General features: G+C 32.3%; 1 protein-coding gene across 2 annotated transcripts in view; it reads left to right on the plus strand.

Moving 5' to 3' along the window:
• The first annotated feature begins 9,583 nt into the window (after positions 1–9,583).
• Positions 9,584–23,261, plus strand: part of LOC134695463 (uncharacterized) — a 30,132-nt gene continuing 16,454 nt past the window's right edge. For both annotated transcript variants that reach the window (XM_063556730.1, XM_063556731.1), the window contains exons 1-7: positions 9,584–9,768; positions 10,569–10,629; positions 12,988–13,542; positions 19,309–19,386; positions 19,877–20,431; positions 21,315–21,386; positions 21,928–22,482. In XM_063556730.1, the coding sequence (XP_063412800.1) occupies positions 10,569–10,629; positions 12,988–13,542; positions 19,309–19,386; positions 19,877–20,431; positions 21,315–21,386; positions 21,928–22,482 (1,876 nt within the window). In that variant the 5' untranslated portion in view covers positions 9,584–9,768. The remainder of the gene's footprint in view (positions 9,769–10,568; positions 10,630–12,987; positions 13,543–19,308; positions 19,387–19,876; positions 20,432–21,314; positions 21,387–21,927; positions 22,483–23,261) is intronic.

Consider the following 23,261-nt stretch of genomic DNA (forward strand, 5'->3'; position numbering starts at 1 on the left):
TATGTCAGTACACCTTTCCTATATTGCCTCATATTCTATGTGGTCGTTTAAGATTTTTTGTTGGTAGTTCGGCTTATGGTTTATGTGTACCTTTGCCAAAAAAAGTATCGGTCCCATTAGGCTTTGCCTATCTTAATTATCAGGGCTTCTATAGTGCCTAACAGGATTGTGTGAGGTAGAGAATCATGACTTTCAAACGATCGTATTGAACTATGGCATACAAACATTGGTAGATCGGATATATTGTGTCTTTAAATACTCACTACGTTTGTTTTGGTTTAATTGTAATTGCAATATTGAAATTAGAATGAAAAATCTTTTTTTTTTGTCAAGATAAACAAACATTTTACATGGCGAAGCCGTGCGTAAAATGATTTTCAGCGTTTCTCATCTAAAAATGACTTGTTTAGTGGAACAAAACATTTTATTAGTTAATTTCCAGTAATTTCTCAAGAATAGGCTATCCATAAATAATGTATTTGCTCCAAAAAGGTAGCATTTTGAGAAAAATAAGAATTCGCAATTACAACCTTTCATACCTTTAGTTTCATTGCTAAAAATAATACGGACTCGTCCGCTGTCCAGTTTGAAGGTCATTTAATTTACTGTTCACTCATCACGTGTTCGTGTAAGAGTAAACCCAATTTAATTATAAATTCTATTGTTACATTTATTTTTACACGGTCTGATTTAATCAACATACACGTATACACTTTAAAGGTAAACTAATCATAACATTACTTAAGCCAATCAAACTGCGCAACTTTTCATAACAATGACCGGTCTACATCATTATAAGTGGTAGGGGTAATTTGGGTAGGGAGAAAATGAGAGAAATTTTAAGTTCAGTTTTTGTTAAAACGACTTAAAATTTGTTAACCAAAAGTTTTGCTTTTATTTAACAAAAACATGCAGCTTTGTATCGGTACAATTTTCACATCTCTCAGTTATGTATTTCATGCAATAAAAAGTTTGGTCTCCAAAAGTCAACATAATTTTTGACTTTATACAAAAAATTAGCTCTATTAAAAGGTTTACTTTTTAACAAATTTTACAATTATACAACGTAAAATCATTTCTGAACACACTCAAAAAAAAATTATTCTGATTGGTTGAGTAGTTTTGTCAAAAAGTGCAATGAAATGAACTATGGTATAGCAAACATCGAATTCCCTCACAGAATGTTATCACACACTAGTCTATAGTTTGATTATATTTCGGATTAAAAGCGTGTAACTTACAGTAGCAACACAAGGTTACCAGTATTATAACTGAACGCCAGAAGAGTGCGTTTTCTCTACAAGGGATTCGCCGGTGATGCTAGAGTGAAAAGGTTTAAAGTGTGTAAGTACTAAGTTGAGCTTTGAATGAGGACCAACTCCCTAAAGGTTTTTGCCAAGTAACTGTGGTTGATATAGTAAATCTTGCCGCGCTTTTATCTGGATGTTTCTAGTTTGTCTGTATATAATCGTTTCCGAACTGTGATCGCATATTCAAGGACAAGAGATATTAGATGTGGTATGAGTGTCAATGAAACAACTCTCCATCCAAGTCACTATTTATAAAAGTAAATCAAAGTACGGTCGAACAGGGCATGACAATCGAATAACGAAAATTCTATTTTTCCACAATTATTATAGTTTAAGAAGAATTATAATTTCATATCATAATAGTATATGATATTATACCACTGGACGTTAAGCAACCAACAATCAATCAATATGATATTATAAATTGAGAATATTAGAAAATAATTGTCAATATCAGATTTCCGTTCGATATATAAAAGATTGAGAATAAATTTGGATAATATTTCGGGAGAAGATAATGTTTGTTAGCAGCATATACCTCATAATAAGTATAGATTATCGGGTTTTCTACACATTGATATCGTAAAATATCAGCCGCGAGCCACAATGTGAACCTTTTTGGCGAGTGAGCGTAGCGAACGAGCTAAAAAGTTTCACATTGTGTCGAGCGGCTGATATTTTACGATATCTATACGTAGAAAACACGATTATCTGTTTATCGTTCTATTAATTGTCGTTTTCTCTCTCCCTAAGACAGTTTTACGCTTGACGAAAGCAAGCTTGATAACTTCTCCTCTCGCATTGTGACGTCGCTGATAACTTCTCCTCTCACATTGTGACGTCGCTGATAATGCCTGGTCTCGTTTTGAAGTCTTGATACGTGAATTACTGAGCGACAGAGCAGGGTGATATAGGCGTAGGGAAGGACGATAAACAAAATTACTACAATGATAGGCACAAACTTTTTTCAACACCGTCATGATATCGGATATGTTCCTTACGTCGTAACTACAATCCCCTTCTCTTTCATGAATTTGACCTACCGAATTAGACTATTTACCGGAGATGTAGTCACATAAGCAAGACGACGGGTGCCGCATGTGGAGCAGGATCTGCTAACCCTTCCGGAGCACCTGAGATCACCCCTAGTTTTTGGTGGGGTTCGTGTTGTTTATTCTTTAGTTTTCTATGTTGTGTCATGTGTACTATTGTTTTTCTGTTTGTCTTTTTCATTTTTAGCCATGGCGTTGTCAGTTTGTTTTTGATTTACGAGTTTGACTGTCCCTTTGGTATCTTTCGTCCCTCTTTTATAATTAATATAACGTAGATCATAATATATGATACAGTGAAACCTGGCTAAATCGAATCCTGTTAAACCGAAAACCTGTATAAACCAAATATGTTCTTAAGAATCGTCATATCAAATTGCATGCGTTGTGAACCTGATAAAACCGAACAAAATCTTAAGTTCCGAATAGGTTCGGTTTAGCCAGGTCTCACTGTATACAAATATAAGAAGATGTGTTATGAGTGCCAATGAGATTACGCTCCATCCCAGTCACAAGTTTTAAAAGTATACCATTACAGGTTAATGTACGGTCTTATACACATAGCAAACAGCAAGCTGTAAACAGCCTAAAAATACTAGTGTAAAACCATTCAAACGAGCAATCCAACAGTCTAATCTATATAAAAAAAAGAAACGAGAAATACTTATGAACCACATCAATAAACGACAACTACTGAACATCAGATTGGACATATTTTATAAATCATATATGAATCAAACGAACAAAACACCAAGTTGTAATAGGCCCCAAAAATTACTAGTGTAAAACCATTCAAACGGGAAAACCAACGGTCTAATCTATTTAAAAAACGAGAAACTTTATATATACATCAAACAAACGATAGACGGTAAAAAAACACCAAGTTCAGTGAACTGCTAATTACACTATTAACGAAATAAATGAATGATAATTGTTATTTTTAATCCTAATACTCCGCACACCATCCTATTATATTTAGATACACATATTTTATTACGTTTGTCCAAACAGTGGTTTATTTGTCAAAAGATTATTTACATGTTAACTTATATCGTTGGTCATTTTCATACACCTTTCCCCGGGGACATGTAGTATTACTAAATATATCTGTTAGAATCTGTATCGTAGGTGTCTTATCTCTAAATAAATTTTGAAAGATGGTTTCCGTTGATGGCAGTTTTCCATTTCCCCCACGATAAATTACAAATATTTTGAAAAACGTGAAAGATGCAGTTACTTAATACTTACATGTGCACGTTACATGTACAAACGTTACATATCTTTTTTTGATTTAGTTAATCCATTCCAATTGATATTTTATAGTATGTCTTTTCATGTTGTGATGTTACACTATAATTGTTTCAGATAAGGGAAAAGATTTGGTACATTGTACAAGTAAAATGTTTAATCTCGCTGCAATTGATTGCACCTGTCCGAATTCAAGAATATGATGTTCAATATATAGTTGTCGTTTATTGATGTGGTTCATAAGTGTTTCTCGTTTCTCATTTTATATACAAATTAGACCGTTGGTTTTCACGTTTGCATAAATGGTTTTACACTAGTATTCTTTTCGGGCCCTTTATAGCTTGCTTACGATGTGAGCCAATGCTCTATGTTAAAGATCGTACCCTATCGATTGGACCCCATCAGATTTCTGACTAAGGACAGAGGCAAACAGCGGGATTAAACGTTTTAATGGAACCAAAAGGATATTTAAACTTGTTTAATGTTCATGAGTGTCATTTTCCGAATTTCAAATCCTTTTACATGACTTTGTATAAATAACATATAAGTGCCCTTTCTATAAGTTGAAGAGAAACGGACAAAACCATGGCCAAACAGTATATGCATATACCACATTACAAACAATATAAACAAATTGAATATGTATAAAAACAATTTTGACGTCAGAAATTTCATGTTTACAAATTAAAACAAGGATTAATTTGTATATTAACCTGAAGAAGGATTAGAATTTTGACACTTCTTGCGTATCATGAGATGTTGCGTACAAATCTCGTCAACCTGCGTAATTATAAAGAAATGTATATTTCCTAGGTTTAAAACTTATAGTTGTTTTGTATTTTCACCATACAATTATTACATTTACTTAAGAGGTGATGGCCTATACCCCCCCCCCCTCCCCAAAAAAAATACGATAAGAAAACTTTCAAGCTAACGAATCATTACAAGGCAAACAAAACTAAGTTACTCGAACCTCACCAAAAACCTTAAATTATCTTGTTCCTGGTGGTTAATTAACCTGTTCCTGATCCACTACATGTGGAGCCCTATGTGTTGTTTGTAGCAAGTTATAAATGTTTGATAATAAAGCCGAATTTAGTGATGTCGTAATCTTGGAAAGGCTCTTATTAAACTTCTTTGGTATTATAAATAACCTTATAGCTAACTATGCGGTATGAGATTTGCTCATTGTTGAAGGCCGTACGGTAACCTATAGTTGTTAATTTCTATGTCATTTGGTCTCTAGTGGAGAGTTGTCTAATTGACAATCATACCACATCTTCTGTCTTATATTTACCACTGCTGCTGGTATCTCAGGTTTACAAGCTGTAATGGTATTTGCCGAAACGGAATTGACCTCTCTTGACCCTGTTACACAGTCAGATATGAGCGTTTTGGTTGTTTTCATACACAAAATGCCTGCAGGGGCGGATCCAGCAACTTTGAAAAGGCGGGATTCCCAACCCAGGACGAAAGGGGCCAAACTATATGTCATAATTCAAATGCATTGATCGTACCATAAAAAGGAGGTTCCAACCCCTGGACCCGCCACTGGCCTAGACTTTAAGGAACGGGTGTCAGAATAGAACACCACAAAACTTCTTTGACACGATCTTGATAGACCACCAACGGGTCGAATAACAAAATTAAATTCGATTTATTCTAATCATATGCAGAAGTGTTAGCCGCACATGGTGACATTAATTATAAATCAATTCATAGAATTATTCCGATTTTTTATCTTTGTTTTGTGTCTTGCATGATATTTGTGTGTAAAGCCTTCGCTGAATATACGACGTATCTTTAAAAGAAACAATTATTCTTCAGTACACAGTAGTATGCGGGTTTTTTTTCGCAGAGTATACACGTTTACAAATGTATTCAAGGAAGAACCATCATCTAACTTTAAAAAAAGGAGGAGAGTTTTGATTTTTCTCTCTGATTGAGAAAGCAAAGCGGGAACATTTGTTAAGATTTTCAACGCTATTTATCTTTTTTTTTTTTTTTTATATAAAACCATACCCCCTCCCCCTTTTTGAAGTTTAAAGGAATGTCATATACATTGTGTTTGTATGATATACTATAGCTACATTAAACCAGGCAGAAGCTAGCGAACAATAGCTAGCGAACAATAAGCCAGCGAACAATAAGGCGATATATCGAGAAACCAAAAAACAGAATAAGACAACAATGGCCGTTAAATAAAAAAATATTCAAAAAGGCAGAAAATCAGTTAAAATATAGCAATTTTAACTCAATTTTGAAATGGTTTTTATCCAATCTATTGATTTAACAAGTCGCATAACTTGTTACGCTAATATTCAGTACCACAATAACTCTGCATCTATCAACGGATTATTTGTAGGTGTAGGGCCACCTATGCACCCTCTTCAATTTAGAACGTATGTAAAAGTAGTCCTACCCTGTAAAATATAGCACCTTTTATGTCATTGTTTAATCTAGAGCTCAAAATTTGAAAAAAATGTCTAAAAATTAGGGGGATCGGCCTGTTCCAGGGCTTCTAGCGAAAAATAATGAGGGGTGTCACGGAGAATGACTATATAGGTCTTGTAGAGTAGAAACAGGCCGTTGTTGTCTTATTCTGTGTTTTTTTGGTTTCTCGATATATCGCCTTATTGTTCGCTGGCTTATTGTTCGCTAGCTATTGTTCGCTAGCTTCAGCCTGGTCTATATTGCCACGTGCACTCCGACACTTTTTTCTATAAAGCAATCATTTTATATGATTAAATACTGATGGTCAATACTTTTCTTCTGTCAAATAGCAAATTTGTAAACTATTATTATTCAACCAATTCTCAAAATGAATATGTCACACTAGAGCGACATTTGTCAATTTTTAGGATTGAAAATATGTGATACAATTGAAAAGCGTTGAAATCCCCATGGTATTACAGTACGAAAAAGAACAGATATAAAGTGTACATCTATGCATTTGTCCCTAAAAAAAATCTAAATGAAGAACCTTGTATTGCTGTACTTCATCTTAAAATCAAAGCCAAAGTAAGGCTTTCAAAATGGAGTAAAACTCCCATCTCACGGCAATTTAAAAATGCCCCTAGCACCAGTTTGAGCGGAATTCACTGCACATAAAGACTACGATACAATGACGCACATTAAATTATCTAATGCCCAAAAAGGCGCAAGCCAGGGTTGACCATGCACGGGCTGTATAGTCAGTTAAAATCGTCTAAAACTTCCATTTGTTGATAACGCAAATTTAGGGTATTGGTGGTCATTCACACATATATCTAAATGTCCTGAAGATAAAGTTTTGGCGTCGAGTACCATTTATCATATCGCATCACATACGGTGACCCATAACCTCATCAAAAGCTCCGAGCAAGTAACTTATAATCCACTGTCAACACTACATTTACAAAACAATAAAAAGTTGAGAAAACAGAAAGTGTGAAAAACTTAGTTTTATTGTCATCTTACGGATTCAGTCAACTGTATGTATGATGTACTACATTCCATACTACACCACGTCTTAAAATACCACTGTCAACACTACATTTACAAAACAATCAAAAGTCGAGTAAACAGAAAGTGTGAAAAACTTAGTTTTATTGTCATCTTACGGATTCAGTCAACTGTATGTATGATGTACTAACATTCCATTAAACACCGCGTCTTAAAATACCGCTGTCAAAACTACATTTACAAAACAATAAAACGTCGACAAAACACATGTGTGAAAAACTTAGTTTTATTGTCATCTTACGGAACCAGTAAACTGTATGTATGATGTACTAACATTCAATTAAACACCGCGTCTTAAAATACCACTGTTAAGACTACATTTACAAAACAATAATAACAATAAAAAGTCGACAAAACAGAAGTGGGTAAACTTAGTTTTATTGTCAGCTTACGGAACCAGTCGACTGTATTTATGACGACTTTTTATTTGAACTAACATTCCTTTGTATACCGCATCTAAAAAACATTGAAATTTATATTAGAATAAAATCTACACATGTGATTTAATATTGCTACTTACTCTTATTCTCTACCTGCATGTCCCGCGTCAAGAGTCAGCTAGAATTATGTCTGTACTTTTGTTTTTCGTTTGTTGGTTAAGCATTAATCAGGCTTTTAGTTTTCCGTTTTGAATTGTTTCACATTTCGTCAGGCTGTGGCATAAAACGGGTTACATTATGAAAGGGATTTTACTCTCAGTTTAAGATCTTATATGGCCCTATAGTTGTTAACATAAAGACTATTCACACAACGATATAGTATACACAAACATACATTGTAAGTACCAATAAAACAAAAGAATGCTCGAAGTTACAGAAATGAAGCACAAAGTACCTAACATATCGATGACGTCTCTTTATAGTCATCATAACAGCAAGCGAACGCTTCCTTTGCAGTTGAGTGTTATTGGCGCAAATGCATGCATGTTTCTCAAAAAGTTAGGAATGATTTCTAGTCAAATACACCAGGCAAGTTAGCCTGAGATAGTTTAAACTGTCCTTTTGGCATTCTGCTTGCAAAAATCGCAAGATTTTTTTTTTCGCACTTTAAAACATCAAGACTCAAGCGGAGGCACTTGAATATATACACAATAGGTTCTAAGGACTCTCGTATATAAGAATAGGTTTCCATCCCTGGATTTTTTTTAAACTGCCACAATGAAACATGAGGTATATATTTACATTTATACATTTGCATTCGACAGGGCTGTCGATTCAAGCGCTTATTTTACAATAAGATTATAAAATTATATTTTAAAGAATCAAACAGGCAAATCGGAATATCCCGGAAAACGGCAGAAATTCTGATAGCTTCGGATTAATATTACGAGATCAATATTGCTACGATAGAAATTGACGATTAGTTAATAGCAAAATAGAGGTTCGTACTCCATATTTTAATGATAAAAAAAATGTTTCTTCTCCCTTCTTGTAGGATCATAGTTAACTGATTTAAAATGGTCCATACATGGAAATGAGGGTTGTATTATTTTAATTTCATTTGTTTAAACGGGCAGTGCGTTAGAATGCAATTAATCTCTCCTCGGTGTTTCATCATATGTAGCATAGATGGCGTAATGTTTTCCCGCTTCAAAATTATTTTCGCGGATTTTCCCCCTTTGTAATCATTCAGCACGACATCGTCAATCTGAGCAGTTGAATTTTCTTGGTAAATTTTAATTCTGGTTAAAGTTTATTAAGATTTTTATTTGGAGAGTTTTTAGTTTGATACTGATATTTGAATTATATATAATGTATAGATATATATGTATAAATTGTGTTTATTTCTTATCAAATATAGAGCATCGGCGTTGTCGTGCGACTATACACTTTACAAAGTCTTTGGTATTTATTATAGCCTTTTATGGCGTGTATATTCAGAGTGTATATGTATACTTGGATATTTGGTACAAGTATTGGTATTACTTGGTTATTTGGTGCAAGTATTGGTTTTATGTCTACATTGATGGGTGGTTTATACCAGGAGAATTTTCTTATTTGATTTTATTTATCATCAGTTACTTCGATTCGACAAGGTTGTCCGATTAGACCTCTTCTTTGCGATAAAATAGGAAAAAATATTCATACATCTTCATTCTGCCAAAAATATAATGGAAGAATATTCAAAATCTAATTAAACATTCTTTTTTATTGTACAATTATCAACATCTGTGTTTTAATATGAATAAGTTTATCTCATAAATGACCTATTTATTATCTTTATTTCTATCGTTATAAAGGATTAAAAACATAAAGGTTATTGTAACTCGAGTTAATATCCCGAGGTTCACGAAGGTCTTCTCTTCTTCGGAACATTGTAAGTTAAAATAATCAATTTTCTGGCATGTTATTATGATAAATACATCGTAACATCCTTTTTAACAAGTTCAAACAAATTTACAGTCAACCTTATATGCCCCAATGCCGTTTACAATAGAAACAGAAGAATCTGTCGCTGTTTACCTTTTGGGCAAATGCATCTTGACAAGAGAACAAATTCGCTATGCCCGGAGCAGATCCGGATCAAAGAAATCGTGATTGCCCGTACGGAGATGTATTTTAACGGGATGATTAAGAACTGTATGGTCAAACGTTGATGAGGAGACAGATCTGTGCGACGTTATGAGAAGCTGACACGGAAAGTAACTTTTGTCCACGGTATGAAACTTTGTATTTTTAATTTATTCTTATATGTTAAATATTGGGGGGAAATGTATTATTCGGGGTTCTTATGTATATCTTGTTTTCAATGATTTGCTTTTTTAACGTTTTTTTTTAAAGAAATCTTTATTTCAATTACCTCAATATATTCAATATTTCAATGAATCTACTAAAGGATCTAATTACGTTTTATTAAAACACATCATGATAATTTTCATAGAATATAAAATGATAATGATAGCAATAATATTCATAAAGTATTATATCTTGTGTTTGATAAAATTCAGTTATTCATCTTATTATTATTATATATAACGTAGAGATAGTTCGAGACATCTTAAAGTATGTATAAAAAAAATGTAAAAGGTTTCGAGAAAGACTAAAATATAAACATTACAAGTTTTTACATCGAAAATTTTGAAAAAAAATTGATAGAAAGTAACAGATGAGCTGGTGAAACATAAACTATGTATATTGTAAATAGCTCCTCTTTTAAACTATGAATGAAGAAATCCGATTTCTTGATATAGAATTATTGAATATAATAACTTTTATATTTTAAACTTTAAGTTTTTTATCTTGACATTTATTCTTGTGAAAATTGATAGTTTTATCATTTTTCAGACGAAAATATCAATATATATTTTATAGTTTAATTACTTTTTCAGATGAAGATACCGATATTTATAGTTTTATTATGTCTTTTTTCAGATGAAGATACCGATATTTATAGTTTTATTTTGTCTTTTTTCAGATGAAGATACCGATATTTATAGTTTTATTTTGTCTTTTTTCAGATGAAGATACCGATATTTATAGTTTTATTATGTCTCATTGTACGGAATACACACCAACAAGGTAGGTTTTACTTGTTTTAAAGAGGGTGCATATATTTTCCACGGGAGGAAACTCTTATATGTTCGATGTATATATTTTCAATGGAAAGTTACTCTTATATGTTAGGTGTATATATTTTCAATGGAAAGTAACTCTTATATGTTAGGTGTATATATTTTCAACGGGAGGTAACTCTTATATGTTCGGTGTATATATTTTCAACGGGAAGTAACTCTTATATGTTAGGTGTATATATTTTCAACGGGAGGTAACTCTTATATGTTAGGTGTATATATTTTCAATGGAAAGTTACTCTTATATGTTAGGTGTATATATTTTCAATGGAAAGTAACTCTTATATGTTAGGTGTATATATTTTCAACGGGAGGTAACTCTTATATGTTCGGTGTATATATTTTCAACGGGAAGTAACTCTTATATGTTCGGTTAAACTACAAGAATAAGGAAGTGTTAACTCCCTTATACTAAGTGCAACATAAAAAATAAGAAGATTTGGTATAAATGCCAATGAGACAACTATATCCATAAAAAAATCAAAAATGTTGTCCTGCTTTTTTTTTTTAGTTGTAATCTCTGCTCTGCCTTTTTATTTTACTCTATTCGGTCCTGCCCTTTTTTACTAGTTTATCCTGACTTTTTTTTACACAAATTGTCATCCTGCCTTTTTTTTACCAAGTTGCTCATCCTGCCTTTTTTTTTTACATAAAAGTCCTGTCCTGCCTATTATTTCAAATTTCATCCTAGTCCCCCCCCTCCCATAAAAATCAAATGGTAGCTCCCTAAATGTATACTTTTGAAATGTCAAACAAAACAAAAAAAAACCAACAATCTCAATTCTGTTGCAAGGCTGTCTTTTTTCTTTTATATAAAAAAAACTTTAAACCGTTGTTTCTTTGCGTTTCGTTAGAAAACGACAGCTGTGGGAATGTCGACTTCAAATCACTATTCCACTCTCTTTATAAAAAACCGATAAATTGCAATTTGCACTTAAAATGTTATTCTATGAAATTTAACAGCCATTACGGAAGTTCGGTCCCATTAAACAGTTATTCAGTTCGAGAGATTGACAACATTTCGTGTAGAGAAGGTCAACATAAAATCAAAGTACAAAAATATACAAGATAATACTATTTAAACAAAATAACATGACACCGCTCTTTTTTACAACGTGTGTGATTCATCCGATTCGATGTAAATAAATGTTTATTTTTTTAAAATATGTTTTAACATGTGCTTAAAAATCCATTATGAAAAACAATGAAATTAAAATTGAAGCAATTGCATTAAACGAATAAAATGTTAAATATATTTTTTTCGATACATTTTAAGATTTGTCTTCGCATACACATATGGAAATGAAACATATGCAACTGTACATATAAAAAAAGAAGATGTGGTATGATTGCCAATGCGACAACTCTCTTCAAGAGACAAACATGACACATAAATTAACAACTATAGGTCACTGTACGGCGTTCAACAATGAACAAAGCCTCAAACTGCATAGTTAGCTATAAAAGGCCCCGAAATGACAATGTAAAACAATTCAAACGAGAAAACTAACGGTCTTATTTATTAAATAGAATAAAATGAACGAAAAACAAATTTGTAACACATAAACAAACGACAACCACTGAATTACAGGCTCCTGACTTTGGACAGGCACATACTTACATAATGTGCCGGGGTTTAAATCAATATTTCCTTTTATTTCAGTTTCTTTTTTTGTATACACTTTATACAACTGTTAAAATTCTTACAAATGTATTCACTTTCTATGATTAAATGATGAGAGCGTTGAGACCTTGAGAATGCGAACGAAATTTTTATCTTCATTTTGAATGATTTTTTAATTGACTTTTTTTTTTAAATTTTTCTATTTCTAAATCTTAAATTCAAGTAATCTGTTGGTCTTTTGTAAATAGGACAGGCCTTTAAGTCCTTAAATTTTACCCATTACTAGGAGAACAAAATTTGTACTCGAAACTGCAAATCCAGTGTTTTGATTTGTAGATTTCTGAATCTGAGTATTAAAATCGTACTCCAAAATTTAACGATTGTAAGTTTTGTTTATCTGAAATGAATTCAATGGAGGGGGTTTTGGTGGTTGGGGGTTATTTTACTACAGAAAGGAAAACAGTCGTACCTCAATAAGGGGATGAGTCGAAAGAACCCACAAAACTATTCGACCGATCGAGTTATCCGAGTCTGCGAGTTACAGCATATTTTCCGAATTAAATCTGTGTAATAAGAAATATCCATGTTTTAAAATTATCCATTGGAATCGATGAAAAAAACCAATGTTGTATTCTATAATTATTTTGAAGGTTCAAACTTTAATTTATTTTTATTTTGTAGGTCTAAACTGTTATGTTCCGGCTGACATTTTAATTTTATTAGATGGGTCGGACAGTATACAAGACAGAGATTGGACAAATGCCAAGACATTTGTGAAACAGCTCATCAAACAATTCGATGTAGCTCCCGACGCTATTCATATGGGAATTGTAGTGTACAGTTCCAATATAGGAGACTATGTTAGTTTCGCGCCTTTTAAACCCAAAACAATGTTAGAGATTATCTCAACGTCTCTTCGGCAACCTAAGCATTCTACGAACACTGCAAAGGGTATCCAATATGCCAGAGAACAATTTAAAAAAGATGGAAGACAAGGTGTGCCTAAAATTCTAATTGTGATCACCGACGGAAGCTCCGATTCTCCGCGTGATACTCATTCTCAAGCAGAATTGGCTAAAATTGAAGGGATTCGTATCCTAGCTTTGGGTGTCGGAAAACAAGTTTTTAAAGACGAATTGAGACAGATTGCATCCAGTCCACGGAAAGTTTACACTGCAACCTCATATATAACTCTACAAGGATTAATATCCGAGATCAGAAACATGGTTTGTCAAGGTAATTATCTTTTTATCTTTAAAAAATAATATGGTTCGGAATGTTGCTAACTATTTGAAATTTGTCCCAAATCTTAAAGTGCGTTGTGTATGTGTGCGTGTGTTGTGTGACTGGATGGACCAACTAAAAAATTGAATTTGATAAATCCCTCTCATATTTCTTTGTATGAAAAGGGAAGGAGGAAGATCTTTTTTATTTGTTTTTCTATATATTTAATATAAGACTGCTACTGTTTTTTGAAACAAATATTGTAAGGTTATTTCAGGTCGGATTCTAATCAACTTGGTACTAATATAAGAAGTATTGTCACAGGTTTATTTGTATAATAACTATATTGTTACACATGTTAACCTCAAGAGACAGCAAAACTACCAAAACCAAAGAAGAGCCAAATTAAATTAACAAATATTCTTCAGACCATTAGATGTCTTTCAACATATATTCCCCCATATTTATTTATCTAACAAAAAACTTTAAAAGACTAGAATGCTTTAAAAAAAACTGGTGTTTGTATTAAGAATTGAATGCTTCTTTTTTTAATTTTACTGGGGTGTAAAAGTGTTGACCGGAAGCGCTTCATTCTAAAAATGTACGCACGGTCAACGCTTTTACAACCCTATGAAGTTACAAAAAGAAGCATTCAATACTTATAATTACATTTTTAGCAAGGAACATGAAAAGACGAATTTTATCAATTTTTTTTCATTTAATTCACCTGTGCACTTTATTGTTTAACCTCGTGCTATCATAATCAAAAACTTTTATTGTGTAATGCAATTGCTGAAGGAATAACACGTGATGTGCAGTTAGCCAATCAGAATAACGTATTATAATGAAACATACATCTAATGTAGTTATTAAGATATATTATGTCTCAAGCGTAACCAATCACAATTCCTCCAGTTATGAGTTTAGTATCATACCATCATAAAATATATGAGAGGAACATAACCCGTAGCATGCCAAGAACTGGTTTTAGGATGCATATGGTTATTCCCGATGCAAAGACCCTATGAGCGAATCAATATAGAAATACAAAATACCATCTTTTATGAACCGACAATGGTATCGAAATATATCCCTTCTGAATAAGTCTGATTGAAGGTTTGGTAAAGTTTTTGAGGTAAATGTCGATACGAACACACAAAGTTTCAAAAATACATAACGAAGCTCGTGGAATGTATTGCTCTGAGATTTGCTGATAACAAGTTGCCCTACAAGTGTGAACGTTTCTCGTCTTTAACATAGATTATACCGTTGGATTTCCCGTTTGGATGGTTTTACACAAGTGATTTGTTGGGTCCTGTATAGCTTGCTGTTCGGTGTGAATCAAGGCTCCGTGTTTTTTACCTATTAATAATAAAAATATACTTTTATAAATTGTGGCTTGGATGGAAAGCTGGCTCATTGGAACTCATATCCCAACTTCTTATATCTACAGCTTGATATCAGTATCGTATATTAATGAACTTAGTTCTATGAACATTTCTTTAAGCAAAAAGGAAAGAGATAGACACATACTGAATAGTGTAAAAGTTGTCCAACTCTGGAACTTTAAAAGAAGAACCAGGTTGATCATCTTAATGTTAGAATTGTTTTATGAACCGTTGATGAATTTGTAGAATGAGTTTCGAACTCTAAGAACAAAATGATGAGCAACACATAATTTTAAGTAAGTGGGGGGGGATATTAAAAAAAAATCTAATTTACCAGGCTTATAACTTGATACGTATACATAAGACTCACCAGTGACGCTCAGATCAAAATAGTTAGAAAGACAAACAGGTGTAATGTTGACTGAAGAGCATTGAGCACCCAAAATTCAAAAAAGTTTGTCAAATACAGCAAACGTAAACTATTCTTTGGATACGAAAATTTTTAGTATTTCGAAACTGCATATTTTTGTAAACAGCTGATTAATAAATATTTTAAACTCTTCAATGCAACAAAGTTTACATAAAAACATATTATAATTCGTGATTGAACAAAAATTAAACTGAATGAAAGACTCTTGAAAATAGAGTTCGAACATACAGACGAACGAACACACACCACAGATTTGTTGATTTTTGTATTTACACCAAAACCTTGTTTGGGTGAGTTGAAGAAAATGAATATCATTTATACACTTTGAAAAGTGAGACAATCAATTATGTATTTTATTTTAGCTCTTTTTTTATCAGGTCTCGAAAATCTTTCACATTTATGCAATACAAAGCGTACATTTTAAATTTCAAAAGCTATCTATTTATATCGTGTACCTGGTAATAAGATATTTGTTGCCGTTCCGGCACAGTTTACACGAAGATTGTCCCCTTGACTGCATGCATGTCATAAGTGTGTATTTTAGTATTCTTATATAAATTGTTTTCACACCATAGTTTCGTACCAACACCGTTACATTCAAGTTATTTCGACTAAAAGTGACTTTTATTACTCTCTTCACACTATTTTATCTGTGAGAAAAAAGAAACTGTTTGTGTATTGCAGAACATTAGTTATCTAATTCAATTACACATGACATAAAACATGTCCTGATCGACGAACACATATAGTACAAGATTTCTGTCATGTTTTAGTAGTGTTTGTGGATTAGTTATGTTTATATTGAAAACCGACCTGATTTTTTCCAAACATTTTAATTTCAATTGTATTTAGAACACCATACAAGTTCTTTTTTTTTTTATCGAATATATGAAATATGAAGAAAAGTAGTATTATATCAAAAAAGGCAAAAACATACACAAAAAAAACCCAACCGCTGAAGATATGTTAATTATACGAAAATAAAACATGTTATGCTATCAAAACGTGATCATTATCCCTATGTTGATCATCAAACTGTTGATGTTTTTAAAATTCTTCACATTTGAAATAAGCCGTCTTTTATAAAAGCATAGGTTTCTCAAATTTTAGTAGTTGTGAACTTAGTACCAACTTCCAAGTAAAGACCAAAGATAAAATTATATCGGCAATTAGCCACAAAACTTCGGGAAAGTCCGGAAATCTACGATCTTGCTTCGGAAGTTTGATCCTTACGTAACACCCTCATAAACCATGCAATTACCGTGATAATTAATTGAGTCACCGTGTTATTAATTTCTTAAAGAACCATTATTTACCCCTTATTAGTATAAACTATCATAATTGATACATAATACTTTATAAAATATTGTTTAACACTATTAATATCACAATGAATAATTTGCTCCATCAACTTTTAAACATGAATAACATGATTAATTGTCATATAAACATGCATATATGATTGTTAATGATAGATGGCAAGTACAACATAATTTACAATGTTATACCCAAAAAAAATCAAAATACAGAATCATGCATATTGACTAAATTTAATAAGGAACTACGTACAAACCGTTTTATAATACTATTGAAAATACATTTTTTTTAATTCCTGGACAACATAATTAATTTAAACTTAATAAGATGTTACATACACTGACCGGTTTAATGGAATCATTGCAAATTCATGTTGTCAACAGTATTGTAGTTTTCATATCAAAGTTTCAATTTTTCAATTTTTTATTACTGTAAGCAGTTATGCTTAAGCACATTATGCTTATCAGTGCAATAAATACAAATACATTTCTATAACACAGTCAACATGACATAATACATCAGAGAAGCAAATAAATATCAAGTATTGACCAATAACATTAACATTGTAAAACAAAATGGAATTCATCTTCAGTGATATTCAAAGTACAAAGAGTGCACTTTCTATCTAACCTATTTACTCCATGATAACAACCTACTTCAACAAACAAATTATGAGATGACAATTTAAGGCGAGTTAAATACACTCTAAAATTCATATGTTTAGTTAGATAATTCTGTAAACATACATTATTTACAATATATTTATATAAATAACACTTAGACGAAACGTTCAGTTGATCAAGTTAAAACAAGTATTAAATTTAATGAAAATAAATAATACAAAATGGAAATTAATGCATATTAGATTTTTATTAATAATAAGAAGACACGTAAAACCAGTTAAATTAAAAATTTTTCATGATGATCAATATTGAAGTAGTTTTTAAAGTAAAACTGATGGAGTTATTTTAACAGACATTCTACGAGAAAAAAGATTACCTGTAAAAAAACTCCTTCAAACTCATATGGCAAATAATTAAAAAAAAAAACAAGGGGACGATCAAACATATAAAGAATGTAAAAATATTGGTCAATGGAATTAATATAAAAAAGAAGATGTGGTATGATTGCCAAATGAGACAACTATCCACAAAACACCAAAATGGCACAAACATAAACAACTATAGGTCACCGTACGGCCTTCAACAATGAGCAAAGCCCATACCGCATAGTCAGCTATAAAAGGCCCCGTTAAGACATTGTAAAACAATTCAAACGACGGCCTCATTTATGTAAAAAAAATGAATGAAAAACAAATATGAAACATATAAACAAACGACAACCACTGAATTACAGGCTCGTCCTATACTAGTACATAACTTCCCTAGCAATTAACAGTCACTACTTATAACTAAATATAAGCCTCCTCCTCAAATAAACTGTAAGCATATACTAAATCTTATTCTAGCCTCTAGGGGCAGACAGCTACAGTCAATCACGCTTTTTGAAAAGACAATATTTGTATTTAATAATGACTGTGGTTTTCATATGTTTAGGTTTTTTCTTGAGTTGACTTGACACAAAAAAAAATACGTACTTTAAGGACACCATTAATTTTTAAAATGACACAAACAAATTCGCCATTGTTTTTAATCCGAAGGATTGCGGGTCATGTCATTGATTAAAATTCCAATATATATGCTAAGGGAGCGTCCATTTGCGCAACAACTTTTTAACCCAAATGCTCCGTTGGCACCACATGTTTTAAAATTACATGGTATCATTTGCGTCAATTAGAAGAAAAAAACTTCCCTTCTCCTACATTCGGACTTGCAACCGGCGGTTACATGTAACACGGCAAATTTCCTTATTTGAAACACATCTTCTTCTTGCTTCTGCTGCTGCTGCTGCTGCATGGGTACTTTCTAATTAAATGTATGTAGAAGCTTGTAACTTCATTTCATTGTCCAAAAACTCAAACAATGAAGGTTTAAATACATAAAAAAGTTCATAATAATCATCCTAATTACAATAAAGCCCATACGCTTTGTGAGAACGAGAACAAAGCACATTGTCATCAACATATGTGGCTTCAAACATAATCAACAAAAGCTTCTATGTTCTTCTCTATTGTTATCTTTATTAAATATTTAACAAAGCAATATTTTTTTCTATTCTCTCTCTTTACATTGATTGTCTAATGAATTTTAAGTCATTTCTCTTCAGATGCTCATCTTCATGGTGAAATATCTCCGAACACTTGATGCTTTTTAAGCCAAAAATAAGAAAACACTATATAGTAATCGTTAATATTTATGATACATATATGTACAGGTAAATTGTCGCAAATGAGTTCTGAATATTGGTGCAATTGATACATTTGGGAAATATAATTTGACGCAAATGATACCCCTGAAAAATTAGTAATTGACACAAAAGGACTGCTGTCTATGCTTATAGGTGTTATTCGAAAAGATCAACGTTTTGGTGTACGGTTTTTAGTATATGATCCAAAATTCATTCGTATTCTGAAACAGAAAATAACTTACATATTTTAACTATGACAATAATTTCAACCTTATTTTATGTAATATAGATATTATGTATATATCTTTCTTTCATATTTTTAAACATTTCTTTCAGCAATTACAACAACTACAAGTCCACCATTGCAAACACAAATGGTAACTCTTCCATCGATACACGTTGCCAATCCCACCGGTAAGTCTCGGCTACGCCTCGCATGCCATGAATATTTATTCAATAAAACAATTGAGAGAAACAGAACTGATCGTAATCATGTGAGATACCCCAGCCAATATGTGAGGGGTTTTAATAAAAGGATATAGTTTACTGCAAGTTCAATTTCAATATTCAAAAAATAATTATCACATAAGTTAACTGATTTGATTTGTGATTAACAAACCAGGGACTTTCTTTACTATAAATAGTATAGAAAGTCCCTGAACAGACACTTAAAAATAAAAAAAATTATAAAAATATTGAAAAACAAACATGCATTGTGCATGTCATACAATTGTATTAAAATTTTCTCTTCTTAAAAGACTGTGTAAACTAATTAAGATGAAAGGGGAAACGCAATTCCTTTACCCTTTTTCATCGGAATGACCACCAATTTCACTTAGTGTGTTACCATAATAATGTTTTTCTTGATCATTCTTTCAAAATAGTTCGTATTTTTATTTTTCAGATAAGGTTTGTAACGTGCCTGGAGATATCGTATTTTTGATTGATGGATCAAACAGTATGAGCAATGCAGACTTCCGGAAACAAAAAAATTTCGTAGCAAACATGATAGATAATTTCGAAATTGGAAAAGAGTTTATACATGTTGGTATTGTTGTATTTAGTACTGTGATTGGTGATATAGTTCATCTACAACCATCAAGATCAAAAGATTTATTGAAAATTTTAGCAAACAATTTACGACATCCAAAAGTTGGAACGAATACCGCTTTGGGTATTGAACGCGTGCGCAAAATGATGCGTGAAGAAGGACGTTCTTTCGCCCCTAAAATCATGGTCGTGGTTACCGATGGTCGATCCGCTTCACCCGCTCTCACATCTTTGCAAGCATCTTTGGCCAAGGCAGAAGGACTTACTGTTATTGCCATTGGAGTAGGGAGTGCAATGTTCAAGGACGAGTTGGAAAATATTGCCAGTGACGCAGGGACAATGTTCCAGGTTACCAGATTTCAAGATTTGGAATTGATTATAACTGCAATGAGAAATTTGATTTGTCAATGTAAGCGTCTTTTCAATTGATTAACAGCAATGTAAGAAAAGCCAGTAATATTCAGTATTATAGTTTATGGTACACATGTAGAATCTTTTAAACACATGCACTAGTCAGTAATTGATTCGATAAGACTTCATTTTGTTATTCAAAACTGTATCCAAATGCGTTTAGCGTGCTGTTATAAGACGCAATTGGCAAAGAAGGAAGTTAAAAGGGCTTTTAAATATTGTGCATAAAACATACAACTGCATCTGTACAATTGATGAAAAACAAACGATACTTGAAACTTCTTTTTTAATTGAACAATTTTGTCAAGCTTTGATTTCAGTGAATTTTAGCTTATAGATATACAATCTCAATTTGTGGAAATATTTTATGTCTATCAAATGATGTAATCCTGCTTCTTTAAAAATTATAGTCGACAAACAAATATTAAAGAATTTAACTTTGAATGAGAAGCGTTGAGGACTCGTCGTTTTATAATTTCGAATGTTAAATTGTCTACTTCAAAAAAAAAACTATCAATGTATGAGGCCCACTTCTGGGTGCGGGGTATTCTCGTTATGTTGAAAACCCATTGGTGGCCTTGGGCTTTTTACTTTTCTCTTTGGTCGGGTTGTTGTCTCTTTGACATATTCCCTATTTCCGTTCTCAATTTTATTGAAGAATTCAACTTTGAATGAAAAGCGTTGAAGATTGGTCGTTATATAATTTCGAATGATAAATTGCCTTCTTTAAAAAAAAAACTAGCAATGTATGAGGCCCGCTGCATTGAACACCAATAGGTGGCCTTCGGTTATTATCTGCTCTTTTGTCTGGTTGTTGTCTCTTTGACATATTTCCATTTCCATTCTAATTTTATATCTTTTATTTTTATTTAATTTTTCAGCTATTACAACGACGACATCTACGACAACAACGACAACAACACCAGCTACGATCAACGTACCGTATCCATCAGGTGAGATTATAAAGGGATCTGCAAGTGGTTTATTCAAGAGAATAATTGCAAAAAATAGAGAAGACAGAAAATATAGCAAAATTAGCACACAAAAACAGAGAAAGATTAGAGAATAACGCGCCAAAGGATCGTTTATTATTATCATGCTTTAATTTAGAAAACTCGAGTAGATAAAGCGATATCCAATTCAGCCTAGTTATCAAACCTATCCTTTAAAAATCATTCTTCATAACTAAAACGTATCTTGTATATAGATTGACTTGTTAGCTTGTTGTTCGGTGTGAGCCAAGGCTCCGTGTTGAAGGCCGTACATTGACCTTTAATGGTTTACTTTTTTAATTGTTATTTAAATGGGGAATTGTTTCATTGGCACTCACACCAAATCTTCCTATATCTATGCAAAATATGTCTTTCACGAAAAGATATTATTGAACCCAAACGATAAAATTGTTTACCTACGAACCAAACAAAATTGTAGCAGAGAAGCAGAAAGTATTTTGAGATACATCTGATGACCACTACAGTACGTCTTATGTTTCAGGTCTAATTTGTGACGTCGCTGCTGATGTTGGTTTCGTGATTGACGGTTCAAAAAGTATTTCCTCTGGAGATTGGCCAAAGGGACTTAATTTCGTAGCTAATTTAATAAATAACTTATATATCACCCCGGAGGGTATACATGCTGGCATAGTAGTATACAGTACTTTTATAAACGAAAAGGTTCCTCTGAACCCCTTTAAATCAAAGCCGTTATTGATGGCTATGACTAAAAGTTTGAAGCAACCTAAACAGGGAACCAACACCGCATTGGGTGTTGATACTATGAGACAGATGTTCCGGAACCAAGGTCGATATGACGCACCGAAAGTTATGATTATCGTAACTGATGGCAAATCAACAAATCCTGGTCAAACTAAAATTCAAGCAGCGAGAGCAAAGGCCGAGGGTGCTATTATAATCACAGTCGGTATTGGGGGTTCCAGTATGTTTAAAGATGAAATCCGTGACATCGCTACCAAGAACAAATACTTTGAAGTGGCAGATTACAGGTCGCTCACAACTATTATTCAGCAACTTAGAGATCTGATTTGTATGGGTAAGTACCTCTATATATTTTAACATGTTTGAAGTAGACCTTTAGAATCGTCCTTTTTCAGTTTATAATAAGCTGAATACCCGACTGTTTGTTTCTATTTTCTAAAAAAGAAAATACTTGAAAATCAAAGAATGTTCAATACAAAATTTTCCTTTCCATCAAAAGTTTGCTTGTTTTGTTAGAGAGTAACCATTTAACTTGAAAAAAGGAGTGATAATTTTAGTCTGAGTCACGATCCATTGTTTAATTGTTTTGACGCAAACATTCAAATTATTGTTTTCCAAATTTAATACTGAAAGGCAAGCGGAAAATCTGAAAACAGAATCATTTTTATATAACAAATTATGGATCAAAATATTTTTTTTAATGAAAAAAAATACACCCCTTGTGAAGTTTTTTATATGGTAGGTGGTAGCTGGAATTGATCGTTGATATCATCACATACGTTTTCATCTCTCCTTTTAGTTCAAAATAATGTATGTGCAATTTTCAAAATTTACATAACGCATGAACAAAACATTTGACACAATAGTGCACCTGTTTATCTCCATATTTGGACATATTTGTCCTCCGATAAAATGTATGATGCACAATAACTTTTTAATTCATACGTGTTCCCAGACAACACCTGTTAATATTATTAATTTCTGTCCTGATACATGTACTATGACATGATGCTTACATGTATTTACGCCTTTTAGACAGATTAATATTATTACAAGTATAGTGTATCGTCATACGCCCATATAAATGATGGTTCTGTCACCTGACCACAAGTC

The sequence above is a fragment of the Mytilus trossulus genome, chromosome 13 (genome assembly GCF_036588685.1).
Source record: "Mytilus trossulus isolate FHL-02 chromosome 13, PNRI_Mtr1.1.1.hap1, whole genome shotgun sequence".
NCBI lineage: Eukaryota > Metazoa > Mollusca > Bivalvia > Mytilida > Mytilidae > Mytilus > Mytilus trossulus.